This window comes from Syngnathoides biaculeatus, chromosome 9 (genome assembly GCF_019802595.1).
Source record: "Syngnathoides biaculeatus isolate LvHL_M chromosome 9, ASM1980259v1, whole genome shotgun sequence".
In the NCBI taxonomy this organism is placed as follows: domain Eukaryota; kingdom Metazoa; phylum Chordata; class Actinopteri; order Syngnathiformes; family Syngnathidae; genus Syngnathoides; species Syngnathoides biaculeatus.
In genome coordinates this window covers 25,691,999-25,706,757 of record NC_084648.1, presented here as the reverse complement: position 1 = coordinate 25,706,757, position 14,759 = coordinate 25,691,999, and the positions used below count along the sequence as shown (strand labels likewise).

At 41.9% G+C, this 14,759-nt stretch overlaps 1 protein-coding gene and 1 long non-coding RNA gene across 6 annotated transcripts in view; one reads left to right on the top strand and one right to left on the bottom strand.

Moving 5' to 3' along the window:
• The window catches only part of LOC133506288 (uncharacterized), a 35,785-nt gene extending 32,788 nt beyond the window's left edge, over nt 1-2,997 (bottom strand). Inside the window, exon 1 of the long non-coding RNA XR_009796463.1 lies at nt 2,861-2,997. This is a non-coding gene — a long non-coding RNA (uncharacterized LOC133506288). The remainder of the gene's footprint in view (nt 1-2,860) is intronic.
• Nucleotides 1-14,759, top strand: part of sorcs3a (sortilin related VPS10 domain containing receptor 3a) — a 294,433-nt gene that overhangs the window by 210,664 nt on the left and 69,010 nt on the right. For all 5 annotated transcript variants that reach the window (XM_061830272.1, XM_061830273.1, XM_061830271.1 and 2 more), the window contains 3 exons: nt 310-489; nt 8,310-8,456; nt 13,194-13,296. In XM_061830272.1, coding sequence (XP_061686256.1) covers nt 310-489; nt 8,310-8,456; nt 13,194-13,296 — 430 coding nt within the window. The remainder of the gene's footprint in view (nt 1-309; nt 490-8,309; nt 8,457-13,193; nt 13,297-14,759) is intronic.

The following is a 14,759-nucleotide window of genomic DNA, read 5'->3' as shown; positions in this document are numbered from 1 at the left end:
TATATATATCTTAAATCACAAAATGCTAAATGTTTGCACTCAAATGACATTGTTGAATATTTTCTCCAATGTTAATTTCAGAGATTTAAATGGAACTCTTCTTTGAAAATTATACTTCTTAGTGCATCACAAGCTGTTGTACATTGTAAACTACAGTGTACTGAATAGTATATTGTGCAATTCCTCATTAACTCTCTGTAGTCTTGGCACATCATTGATCTCATGTCCCACAGGGTCACCATACTCAAATCTTAGTACTCGCTCCCCTGCGGTCATAACTCCTCTTAATCTCTCCCTGCTCCCTGATAGGATTTACACATTGTCAGCACAGATGAAAAGCAGGTATTTGCGGCAGTGCAAGAGTGGAACCAAAATGACACCTATAACCTCTACCTGTCTGACACTAGAGGCATCTACTTTACCTTGGCCATGGAAAATGTCAAGACTACTAAAGGCATAGGAGGCAATCATCTGCTGGGTTTGTATGAGGTAGGCTTCCACTGATATTGGTAATAATTTTAAGAAAGTTATCACTGATTGAATCTATGGGACTACCTGCACATGACCATGAAAATATCTGGAAAGGTTAAAGAACTGCAATTTTTAATACAACTGTATACTTTTAATGTTGCTGAAATATATGTGTACTGAAACATTGCAACATTATCAACACCCCATTAATGGACGATATTGAACCCGACCAATACAAAGGCGAAAGAGTTGTGCGAAACAAAGGCGATGTTCAGAGCTGTGGGAATTATAGAGGAATAAAGTTGATGAGCCACACAATGAAGTTATGGGAAAGAGTAGTGGAGGCTAAACTCAGGACAGAAGTAAGTATCTGCGAGCAACAGTATGGTTTCATGCCTCAAAAGAGTACCACAGATGCATTATTTGCCTTGAGGATGCTAGTGGAAAAGTACAGAGAAGGTTGGAAGGAGCTACATTGTGTCTTTGTGGATCTAGAGAAAGCCTATGACAGAGTACCAAGAGAGGAACTTTGGTACTGAATGCGCAAGTCCGTTGTGGCGGAGAAATATGCTAAAATAGTATAGGACATGTATGATGGCAGCAGAACAATGGTGAGGTGTGCCTTCGGTGTGACAGAAGAATTTAAGGTGGAGGTGGGAATGCATCAGGGATCAGCTCTGAGCCCCTTCCTGTTTGCAGTGGTAATGGATAGGCTGACAGATGAGGTTAGACTGGAATCCCCTTGGACCATGATGTTCGCAGATGATATTGTGATATCCAGTGAAAGCAGGGAGCATGCAGAGGAACAATTAGACAGATGGAGACATGCACTGGAAAGGAGAGGAATGAAGATTAGCCGAAGTAAAACAGAATATATGTGCGTGAATGAGAGGTGTGGGGGAAGAATGAAGCTCCAGGGGGAAGAGATAGTGAAGGTGGAGGACTTCAAATATTTAGGGTCAACAATCCAGAGCAATGGTGACTGTGGTAAGGAAGTGAAGAAACGGGTCCATGCAGGTTGGAACAGCTGGCGGAAGGTGTCTGGTGTGTTATGTGACAGAAGAGTCTCTGCTAGGATGAAGGGCAAAGTTTACAAAACAGTGGTGAGGCCGGCCATGATGTACGGACTAGAGATGGTGGCACTGAAGAAACAACAAGAAGCAGAACTGGAGGTAGCAGAAATGAAGATGTTGAGGTTCTCGCTCGGAGTGAGCAGGTTGGATAGGATTAGAAATGAGCTTATTTGAGGGACAGCCAAAGTTGGATGTTTTGGAGACAAGATTCGAGAGAGCAGACTTCGATGGTTTGGACATGTTCAGAGGCGACAGAGTGAGTATATTGGTGGAAGGGTGCTGAGAATGGAGCTGCCAGGCAAAAGAGCGAGAGGAAGACCAAAGAGAAGGTTTATGGATGTGGTGAGGGAAGACATGAGGGCAGTTAGGGTTAGAGAGGAAGATGCAGGAGATAGGCTAAGATGGAAAAAGATGACACGCTGTGGCGACCCCTAACGGGACAAGCCGAAAGGAAAAGAAGAAGAAGAAGATTGAAGCCGACCAATAAAATCCATAAAAGCTGTAAGCGTGTGTCATGTCGTGTGTGCATGAGTGTAGCAGAGTGACAAGGGAGGGGAGGGTGAGACAATCTCCTAAGCAATGTTGATTGGCTAAGGTATAGTATGATTACGTCTTCAGCAAATCAGAGAAATTAGGTGGGAAGGTGTTTCGAGCGCATCCATAGTGGTGGGTGTTTGTCACTGACCTAAAAAAAAAGACTGTATAGCTCATACATATCTCATGGTGTGCCGATTGGTTGAAGCCAGTTGACTGCCATCTTGGTACTCCCAAAACGTGTATCGGACATGGTTTACAAGTTGGATTATGGTGGGGGTTTTCTCAATAAAGTTTGGCATGTAGAATTAAAACTCGTCATGTAAGTTTGACATTATTTTCAGTTCTGGTAACATGAAGGATTTTTAATTCGACTTGGTAAGCCAAAAAATGCTAACCCTTACCTCGGGCCCGATTTCCGTGACATGTTAATTTTTCCCAAAATACGCTGTGAAGCACAATGTGAAATAATAGCATTGCATCCAAGAGTGGGGACCAAATTTCTGACATATATTGATTAAACCAAGAAGCCCCAGGAACTGAATAAGGTAGACCAAATTTATGGGATCCCCCCCACTCCCCATTTGTATATCCACACAATTTCAGCACTTCAAAGCAGGAAGAGAGTTTGCAGCAAAACTTCAGATGGTAGTCCCGTGAATTGATTACAAATAGGACTTCGATAAAAGCCATCCTGTAACCATAGCTTGTAGATCCCAGTTTAAAACCTAGTTCAAGTCTGACACAAGACTACATGTAAAAGCGGAAGCTGTCTGTCTCACGTGGCACTCAGCAATGGGTTGTTTTCACGTGACATCACCCGTTGTGCTGCCTCGAACAGCGGCCATTTTCGATCCCTGAGCTCCATTACTCATACATACACAAGTTGGACGACATTATGTTTCCAACTGATTTTATTGAAGACGCCACCGACAGCACATCAAGCCCAGACTGACTACCAGGCTACCTGGCATACACACATCATGGGACTCAGGACTTCGTCACAAAGGCGCAGTACTGTGTCCTTGATCTTTTACTCTATATGACAGATATCATGAAGGAGGAGCACTTACTTGTATGCTAACACGGAAAACGAAAGGTGGTGGAATATGCTTTTATATCAACGAGGAATAGTCCACGGACGTTACAGAGCTCAGCACACACTGCAGCAATTTTCGTTAGCTACAACAACCTAACTCTAAAAAATATAAAATATATAAAAATATATATATGGGCATTTACCTGTATGCTAACAGGGAAAACGAAACGCGCTGCAATATTATTTTTTTAATATCGAGGCAAACTCCATTTATTCCATTGTTTTTCAAAAAGCTGTATATTAATTCACCACAAGCAAAGCGAAATGTTTATTTGTTTAAAATTTGATGACAGTGTCAGAAAGACAAAAGAATAAACAAATCCAGTATTTCACAGAATTCTTGAATCTTTCAAGTGACTAACAAAAAAGGATCTTAACTGTAATATTGGCCTTCTGAAAAGAGAATCGATTAAGGTTGTTAGCTCGGTGACACATCAGCGCAATGTAGGTTGAGCCCGGGAAGCGTGGCAGTAGCGTCGTGCAATCGTCCAGAAAGCCAAGTCTCCGTGAAGCACAGAGCTGCCGAACGTCTAGTCTTTTGTCGGAAGCGTTAGACGATGTACCTGCTTACGCAGCCAGACTTGTGTACCGGATTGCAAGGCTTTGAAGAGTGCGCCGACTAGCAACTCTGGAAAAAGCTTCAGCGAATTTGCGAGCGTTGTTGAAAAAAAGTCTGAAGATAAGTCAGAAGAAGGCTCTCTTGGTTAGCAAGTCCTCTCTTGTGTACTTGAGTCCCGAGACACCTGTGAAACACAAAAACACAAACAATAACGGAGAGCATTCCTGATTCTACAACACTGTTAGACGTTAGGTCGAGAGGTTAAATAGCGGCACAGAGTGGTGTATGGGTAATTCAGCAAAAAATGTGACGTCAGTGAAAACAACCCATAGGAGTTAGAGAAGCGACTGGTTTTCCCATTGTTTGTAGGCCTATAATGTAACTGGGTGAGGGGGCTTGCTGGGTGTCTTTGGCTGGTTGTCTCGGTGAGGCAGCATCAGATAAATCGCAATGGAAATCTGTCCTGCTATAAGGAGACACCTTTGTCAAAGGACTAAAATACTGTAATGCAAGACATTAAAGCAATTATTCAATGATTGGTACGAGTATAAATTTGGCATGAACCAAAACCACCCCAAATACTGGGAGACAAGGTTTGAGTCTGGGTCGTTAAACCAAAGATAAGAGTGATGCTGCCACTGTTTCACTTGAAGTTCAGTAATTGGTATCACAACGCCAACTGGATGGCAGTGTGGCAGTATTATCACATGTGAGTCTCAGTGGGCTGGCTATACTGGGTCTATGGCAAATGACTTCTGTGAGGCAGCATCAGACAACAGCTGTATAAATGGATCCTACAATACGTAGATACCGTTCTCATAATGATTGAAATACTGTTAGCAGGACCATTCAATCATTCACTGAGACCAAGAACAGGTCTAGATGTGGTTCGAGCCAAAACTATCCCCAAGTTATTGGCAAACCACCTTTTTCGATCCACAATTCAGATTTCATGGAAATTATCGGTTTCAGTAGCTTGTTGGTACTGTCGGCAGAAAAACATGGAACTGAAAATACAGTAAACCCTGCATAACTCAACACTGTATAAGCCGACATATACCGTAAGTCAACATTAAAAGTGAGGTCCCAGTCTCCAATAATACGACTGAAAAGGTTACGTGTAGGTCATCATTTCTTTAAGTTGACACAAAAGTTGTGGTCCTAAACAGTGTCAACTTATGCAGAGTTTACTGTATGTTTCTTGACCCGATGTCAAGATTTTTCATAAGTGAACAGGAAAAGAAAAAAGTTACCTTCAAAAAGTGAAATCTGGAGGCAGCCCATCATACTCCAGACTAAGACTCGGACTCCTGTGGGAAGATGGCTTTTGCCAAATGGAGATTCAGACACTACTTTAACTTCGTTGAGGTGAAAGGTAAAAATGTGCGTGTCAAGTGTGGAGGAAGCTGGTCTTCACGGCAAAGATGAATAGACTCTTTGACCTCAAGTTTGAGAAGCTGCTTCTCCTACGATACAACCACGCGTTTAAAGTAAAAAAATGTTGAGATGACTGGGTTGGATGAGTGGATGTTTGGAGAGAGGATTCCATGCACGTTCAGAGTTGGATTTAACAAATCCTTTAACATTTTCATAAAAAATTTAAACCTCTGTGCAGGTACCTGTTTTTTGCTGTCCTGCTCGATGCATCTGGCTTGTGTGTGTGTGTGGTGGGGGGTGGGAACTCTATAGTTGCTTTTGCTGGTAACTAGTTACTTTTACAGTGGAGTAACTCAATTAATAACTCAGTTACTTTTTGGGAGAAGTAATTAGTCACCATAACTACTTTTTCAAAGTAACGTGCTACCACTACTGATCATTGTTAGTAACGTAGCAGATGGATTTCCTTCAATTTGAAATTCAAATTGTATACCAATCGTGGCTCAATAGAGTACAGTCTACACAGATGTCACTCAGTTTTCGTGCTCAATCTGTTCCAAATAAGTGCCTCTGCCACCCCCTATAATAGCCATCCATCCATCCATCCATCCATCCATCCATCCATCCATCCATCCATCCATCCATTTCCTTAGCCGCTTATCCTCTCAAGGGTTGAGGGAATGCTGGAGCCTATCCCAGTTGTCAACAGGCAGGAGGCAAGGTACACCCTGAACTGGCTGCCAGCCAATCGCAAAGCACATAGAGACAAACAGCTGCACTCACAATCACACCGAGGGGCAATTTAGAGTGTCCAATTAATGTTGCATGTTGGGAGGAAACGGGAGTGCCCCGAGGAAACCCATGCAGGCATAGGGAGAACATGCAAACTCCACACAGGCGGGTCCGGGATTGAACCCGGGACCTCAGAACTGTGAGGCTAATGCATAACCAGCTGATCCACCGTGCCGCCCTCCATATTTGAACACCCCTGCTATATTGCAAGTTCTCCCACTTAGAAATCACTGAGGGGTCTGAAATTTTCATCGTCGGTGCATGTCCACTGTGACAGAGATAATCTAAAAAGATAAATCCAGAAATCACAATGTATGATTTTTCAATGATTTATTTTTGTGATACAGCTGCAAATAAGTATTTGAACACCTGAGAACACCAATGTTAATAATTGGTACAGAGGTCAAACGTTTCCTGTAGTTGTTCACCAGGTTTGCACACACTGCAGGAGGGATATTGGCCCACTCCTCCACACAGATCTTTCAAGGATTGAGAGGTTTCTGGGCTGTCGCTGAGAAACACAGTTTTCGCTCCCTCCAAAGATTTTCTATTGGGTTTAGGTCTGGAGACTGGCTAGGCCACGCCAGAACCTTGATATGCTTCTGACGGAGCGACTCCTTGGTTTTCCTGGTCTGTGCTCTGGGTCATTATCATGTTGAAAGACTCAGCCACGACCCATCTTCAATGCTCTGACTGAGGGAACGAGGTTGTTGCCCAAAATTTCACAATACATGGACGCGGTCATCCTCTCGTTAATACAGTGCAGTCGTCCTGTCCCATGTGCAGAAAAACACCCCCAAAGCATGATGCTACCACCCCCATGGTTCACATTAGAGATGGTGTTCTTGGGATGGAACTCATCATTCGTCTACCTCCAAACACGGTTTGTGGAATTATGGCCAAAAAGTTCCATTTTGGTCTCATCTGACCACAAAACCTTCTCCCATGACTCCTCTGTACATCCAAATGGTCATTGCCAAACTTAAGACGGGCCTTGATATGTGCTGGTTTAAGCAGGGTAACATTCCGTGCCATGCATGGCTTCAAACCATGACGTCTTAGTGTATTACCAACAGTCACCTTTGAAACGGTGGTCCCAGCTCTTTTCATTTCATTGACCAAGTCCTGTCGTGTAGTCCTGGGCTGATTCCTCATCTTTCGATGGATCATTGACACCCCACAAGGTGATATCTCGCATGGGGCTCCCCTCCGATTGAGATTGACCGTCATGTCATGTCAGTCTTCCATTGTCGAATAATTGCTCCAACAGTGGGCCTTTTTTTTTTTTTTTTAACCAAGCTGGTTGGTAATTTCTCCGTAGCCCTTTCCAGCCGTGTGGAGTTGTACAATTTTGTCTCTAGTGTCTTTGGACAGCTCTTTGGTCTTGGCTATGTTACAAATTTGAGTCGTACTGATTGTATGGGGTGGATAGGTGTCTTTATGCAGCTAACGACCTCACACAGGTGCATCTGATTCAGGATAATACATGGAGTGGAGGTGGACTTTTAAAGGCGGACTAACAGGTCTTTGAGGGTCAGAATTCTAGCTGATAGACAGGTGTTCAAATACTTATTTGCAGCTGTATCAAACTAATAAATCGTTCAAAAAATCATACATTGTGATTTCTGGATTTTTTTTTTTAGATTATCCCACTCACAGTGGACATGCACCTATGATGAAAATTTCAGACCCCTCCATGATTTCTTAGTGGGAGAACTTGCAATATAGCAGGGTGTTCAAATATTCATTTTCTTTACTATATATATATATATATATATATATATATATATATATATATATATATAGACCTTAAATCGGCACTTCATGCTCGAAAGCCCTCCAATATGGCAGAGTTGAAACAGCTCTACAAAGACAAAATTCCTCCAGAGTGATGTGAAAGACTCATCACCGACTACTGCAAACACTTGATTTCATTTGTACATTTGAAAAAAAAATTATCACTGTGAATAATTTTGAATTAATCAACAGATAATTTTTCAATGGACAGTTTTGTTGATTGTGTCTATAGCATGATTATAGCTCCAGCAATAATCGTATTTGGAAAGTATTGTACTGTATATAAATATAAACAGCGAATGGACAGGGATAGAAGTGCTCGGTCGTGTATTGTTTGAAAAGCTATTTTTCACAAAACCTGAAAGTATTGATAAATTGCCTTGCACAGTACATATAAGATATGCAATATAAAAGATAAGCAGGTCATTTGCAGTTAACTGTGTAGGTATTGTGAGGGGTGCTGCCTCCATGTCAAAAAATGCTCTTGCTGATGACAATCCTTTATGTTTCGCGACGCAATGTTTTTTATCAGTATGACAGACAGCTTCCCAACTGTATCACAAGGATAAGCATCTAATTAAATGTGTTATTTGTGTTCGGCCATCAGGTGTCAGGCATTAGAGGCATGTTGATAGCAAACAAACGTCAAGAAAAACAGGTAAAGACCTTCATCACCTACAACAAAGGCAGAGATTGGAGGCTCCTTCAAGCTCCAACTACTGACCTGGATGGAAATGAAATTCACTGTGTTTTGGTAAGTTTTTGAAACCAGATGTAAGAAGTGACAACTACTTTTACACCACCAAGCACAAAGTGCAATGTTTTTGCTGTTTTGTTGTAATCACAGGAAACAAAAGTTCTTTGGCTGAACTCTTGCGGAAGGGTATGAGTAAAGCAAAGAAGAAGTGATATTTTAGTTCTGATCTGTATGGGGCATGCAGGATTTGTTAATTTTATATCCATAGTGTGAGTATATATCATTGTTTTGTTTTTTGTTGTTGTATTTGACTTTTCAAAATGTCATTATACTGGCCAACCGTAAAGTACCTCAATAATGCAAACAAAAGTTTTCATTCATGCTCAGCCATGGTACATCTGTGTCCACTATTTATTTGTTTTATGACAGAAAGAAAACAAATGTTCAAATGTATTAACCTATTTATTTCTTCTTTTATGAAACATATTATCACAGTCTAAATTTGTTCCCTGTAACAACTCCACCCCCCACTCCCCCAAAAAAACAAATAAAAAAAAGGTTCATGGCACAAAAGACTGGGAAAGTTAAGGCTTCCTCAAGCATTCTGTAGGGGAACAGGTTAATTGGAAAGAAAGGAGTATCATGATTGGCGATTAAAGGGGATCCCTGAAAGGCTACGTTTTCCATGTATGTCTATCTCTTGCATCTTCCTCTAAAATACCAAAAGCCCTCATGTCTTCCTTCACAACTTCTCTTTGTTTTTGAGCTTCCTCAAACTATCTTGGCTGGCAGCTCCTTCCTCATCATCCTTCTACCGATAGACTATGTGTGTTCTCCAAACTAACAAAGTCTCTTCTCTAACTTTGTTTCCAAAACATCTAACCTTGGCCGTCCCTCTGATGAGCTTTTTTCTAATCCTATCCAACCTGGTCACTCCTGTTGTCTCTTCAGTGGCACTGTCTCGAATCCCTCTGTCATGGCTGGCCTCATCACTCTCTTATATACTTTTCCCTTCACCTGTCAGCCTGACGTGTTTTTTTGTTGTTGTTGAACATTTTGGCAGCACACGTAACGTTCTCTAACAACGACCTACGGCTACACACACTTCTTCCTAGTTTACCTTGCACCACCTCCATCTGCTTTTAAAGGGGTACACTCATAATTACAAATGTTACAGTCCTTACGCAGCCTGTCAATGTAGTTTATAATGACAGCGTGCTTATGCGCCGCCCACCACCGGAATTTCTTTTACATAAAGACATGCCTCTGTCAGCAAGCATTGTTGGCGAGCTTACATAAGTGGGAAGAAATGAAAAAAATGAAACCTGCAGACCATCTGATTGTGAAAACTTGGAACACACTTCCCATCACATACCACACAATGCGGCATGTGAGTATTGCTGTACTGACAGGGTTTGGTTCTACCTATGCATATGAAAAGTCTTTCTCGGATTTAAAATAACATTAAGCTCAACATCATCATCAGGACCTACGTTCACCAATAACGGAGGGAAGTCAGTAGGAAGTTTAATTTAATGACGTATGAAACAGACGACAAAAGCCATCAGCAAAGAAGTCGTATTAATGGGAAGAAATATTTTTGTCATCATTGCTTTGCAACATCAAAATGTTATTTAAATGAATTTAGAGATGGATTGTACTCTTAAAGTGTTGGTCTTGCATAAAATGCACCCATACACTTGTATTTAATTTAAAAAATATTGTATGGATCTTTTGGAATTATTTTTTAAAACGTTTGCTCTTTATGGCTCTCTCAGCCTAAATGTTTCACAACCCCTGGAGATGAATGCTCATATTTGTTTGGCAAAGTTTTACGCCTGATGCCCTTCCCTATGCAACCTCTGCATTTATCCAGGCTTGGGACCAACCTACAGATTGCACTGGCGGAGTTCGCTTGTCAGGGGTTGGAGAGCGAGCTCACGGCCCCGCTGCTCGGCGGAGCTCACTCATCACACTCCGCGTCATTCCCATCCGAAGAACCATCCAAATATTTAACATCATTTACAGCCACAGTTTCAAGACTGTATGGAAGTATCCCTTCGTCTTCCCGATCAACCGATCCTGCTATCTTCATCAGATGAGGATAAATCCGAGAAATCAGCACATAATATACTCATAATGGTGTGCCATGTAATTGAACCTTTGGTGCGGCACCCCATACGGCACATCTGCAGACGTAGGTCATGTGACTCACCAAAATGGCGGCGCCCCTGAAAATTCGTGACTGTCGATAAAAACTTCTCCATACACCATTAAATGAGAGAGGATTAACATTACATTGTCAAGATTGAGTACATATTACATGATCTATTGGATACATTGTTGGTCCAAACCACTGGATTTTCCCTTTAAAATAACTCCTACTCCATTTCTCTTCTCATCTAATCCAAGGTTTTTATTTCAGCCCTCTTCCTAATCTTTTATCTTTGCCACCTATCCACCTGCTCTCCTGGAAACAATTTATCACTCTTTCCTTCTCATCATTATGTAAACCAACTACCAAGCTTTTCCTGTCATAGTCTCAACTTTCAAACTCCACACATTAAGTTCTACTCTGTGCTTTACTCTCCTTTTTCTGCTTAAGAATTCACTGTCCCTCCTGAATTTTCAACAGCCCTGGTGGCCGACTTTGTTAACCTAGGCCACGAATTATCCAGTATGATATTCAATGGGGCAGCATGGTGGCACAGCTGTAAAGTGTTGGCCTCACAATTCTGAGGTCTAGGGTTCAGTCCCGGCCCCACCTGTGTGGAGTCTGGATGTTCTCCCCACGCCAGCATGGGTTTTCTCCAGACACTCCGGTTTTATCCCACATCCTAAAAACATGTAACATTAATTGGAGACTTTAAATTGCCTCTAGGTGTGATTGTGAGTGTGACTGTTATCTGTCTCTATGTGCCCTGCGATTGGCTGGGAACCAGTTCAGGCTGTACCCTGCCTCCTCCCTGTTAATAGCTGGGAGAGGCTCCAGCACTCCAGCCACCTTTGTGAGGATAAGCAGCTAAGAAGATGGGTGATTGGATGGATGGATACTGGGTGAATGCTCATATTTGCTTGGCAAATTTTTAAGATGGATGCTCTTCCTCATGAAACCCTCTGCATTTATCCGAGCTTCGGACCGGCCTTTGTGCTCACATTGAGTTGCATGCAAAGGAAAGGCCATATATCAATAACACCCAAAAATGTTACCAGCTTGTCTGAGCTCGTCTGAGATGAACTGAAGCCAAGTGGAAACGTGTGCTGTTGTGTGACAAGTCCACATTTCATATTATTTTTGGAAATCATGGGCATTATGCCCTCTGGGAAAATGGGTCACGAAATAACCATCTGGATTGTTATCAGGGCAAAGTTCAAAACCCAGTATCTTTGATGGTATGGGTGTGTGTTATTCCCCATGGCATAGGTACACATCTATCAAGGAACCATTAATGCTACAATGTACATAGAGGTTTTGGAGCAATGTATGCTGCTTTCTAAGCAATGTCTTTTTCAAGGATATCACATTTTATTTCAGCAAGTCCACATTCTATGTGTTACAAAAGCTTGACTTTATAGTCAGGGTGCTGGTTAGAGAGAGTAAGGGTGCATTTAAAAACAAAAAAACAAAAAAAAACCAGCTTCTAATCATTTAAAACAAGAAAAAAAACCCACCATTAAAAGAGGGACCAGTGCAAGAAATATAATTTGTATATAGTGCCGAACCATGGAGTTGCCTCAGTTACGAGTTCTCAGTTATTGTCTATATTTTTGTGTTTTTCGATCATGTTTGGAGACATTACGCAACTCACTTTCCCAAGGGAAGACTGTCATGACCAAGACTTATCCCCGGCTAACTAGGGAACTAACGAACTAGCCTCGGCAGCGACCGATCCATGGCAGTCTCACGATCAAAAATCTGCGGTGACCAATCCCCGGCCACCTCACGAACTAACCTCGGCAGTGACCGATCCACTGCCGCTTCATGACCGAGCCTCGGCGGCAACCGATCCCCAGCCTTATAGAACAAGTTTACGACAGTTGCTTTAAGAGCTTTAGGGAACTAACTAAATTGAGCATTATTTGCCTCAAATAAACTAACACGGACCACAATTGCTTTGAAAAAGTCAGATGGTATTGAGTCAAGAAATTGATGATGTCAGCTGCTGAAAGGTTTTCTCTCCAGTTTTTTGGTCAACTATCAAATTCTGACAAATTAATGGATTTTTCCCTGGGTGGCAGCAATTGTATCGTTTTATTATTTTGCATTTTTGTAGTTATATATACCTGATGGATTGCTTTTTTCATGAAAATGAAAATTAAATTCATTGCATTTATTTGCTGTAAGGAGTTCTGGAACTACAGTTCGTATCTGATTCAGAGAAGTTGTGAGCTTGCTAACCACAGCAAACAGAGTGCCACTGTTTTTGCAGTTCTGACTGATGATTTCAAAAGTGTTGCTCTCTAGCCCTGACTAACTCTTGGTTAAAAATACAAAGACGGTGTCTAGAGGTCATAGTCTATTTGAAGTTAATTTATTTTATTCTTTAAATCTTTGATTTAGAAGTCTTGTCCATCATTGTACTTCTCCCTGGCGTTTTAGGTCGCCTCAAGATGGTCTTAGTTTTAATAAGAGCAACAGCGTTCATGATATTTGAGACTTTCAAAGAGAAATTATTCAAAAGTTCAACTATCTCAGTGTTCACTCAGTTATCACACTTCCTACACTAGGTTAGTCTTGTCTAGTCAAGTCTTACGCTTTTGAATTTGTAATCCTGTTTTGGCATTATTTTCTAGCCTTTTTGTTCACTCCATCTCCAACTGCAAACTTCAGATAACCCCTACTTGTCAGGAGCAATCTCCACAAAGAGCTCGGCACCAGGGATCATTCTTGCCACAGGTAAGACAACAGTCAACATGAGCTATAATTCAAAACTGACTGACTGAGTTGAGTTGTGTGTGTAATTCGACAAGTGTTGCACAGCGTAGCAATGTTGCAGCTGAGAGCCAATTAAAATGCACAAAAGCTTTCACTCATGTCGAATATACATTTCCTAGTTTTTATGCAAGTGAAATACGGAACTGGCTGCACGACACCCTGAGGCAAATAATTGCCGTATATTAAGAATCAAATCATTTAATGTAAAAACTAAACTTTATTCATAAAGTATAATATGCCTGTGATGTGACCAAAATCTATGTGAATAGCATGTACTACACTGGGTAGGTTCAAATGTATAAAGTCAGTAGGACTACACAAAAATAACACTTCTTCTTTTCCTTTCGGCTTGTCCCGTTAGGGGTCGCCACAGCGTGTCATCTTTTGCCATCTTAGCCTATCTCCTGCATCTTCCTCTCTAACCCCAACTGCCCTCATGTCTTCCCTCACCACATCCATAAACCTTCTCTTTGGTCTTCCTCTCACTCTTTTGCCTGGCAGCTCCATCCTCAGCATCCTTCTACCAATATACTCACTCTCTTGCCTCTGAACATGTCCAAACCATCGAAGTCTGCTCTCTCGAATCTTGTCTCCAAAACATCCAGCTTTGGCTGTCCCTCTAATGAGCTCATTTCTAATCCTATCCAACCTGGTCACTCCGAGCGAGAACCTCAACATCTTCATCAGCTTCCTGTTGTTTCTTCAGTGCCACCGTCTCTAATCCGTACATCATGGCCGGCCTCACCACTGTTTTGTAAAATTTCCCCTTCATCCTAGCAGACACTCTTCTGTCACATAACACACCAGACACCTTTCGCCAGTTGTTCCAACCTGCTTGGACCCGTTTCTTCACTTCCTGACCACACTCTCCATTGCTCTGTATTGTAAGTATTTGAAGTCGTCCACCCTCGCTATCTCTTCTCCCTGTAGCCTCACTCTTCCCCCTCTACTTTTCTCATTCACGCACATATATTCTGTTTTACTTCGGCTAATCTTCATTCCTCTCCTTTCCAGTGCATGTCTCCATCTTTCCAATTGTTCCTCTGCATGCTCCCTGCTTTCACTGCATATGACAATATCATCTGCGAACATCATGGTCCAAGGGGATTCCAGTCTAACCTCATCTGTCAGCCTATCCATTACCACTGCAAACAGGAAGGGGCTCAGAGCTGATCCCTGATGCAGTCCCACCTCCACCTTAAATTCCTCTGTCACACCTAAGGCACACCTCACCATTGTTCTGCTGCCATCATACATGTCCTGTACTATTTTAACATACTTCTCTGCCACACCAGACTTACGCATGCAGTACCACAGTTCCTCTCTTGGTACTCTGTCATAGGCTTTCTCTAGATCCACAAAGACACAATGTAGCTCCTTCTGACCTTCTCTGTACTTTTCCACGAGCATCCTCAAGGCAAATA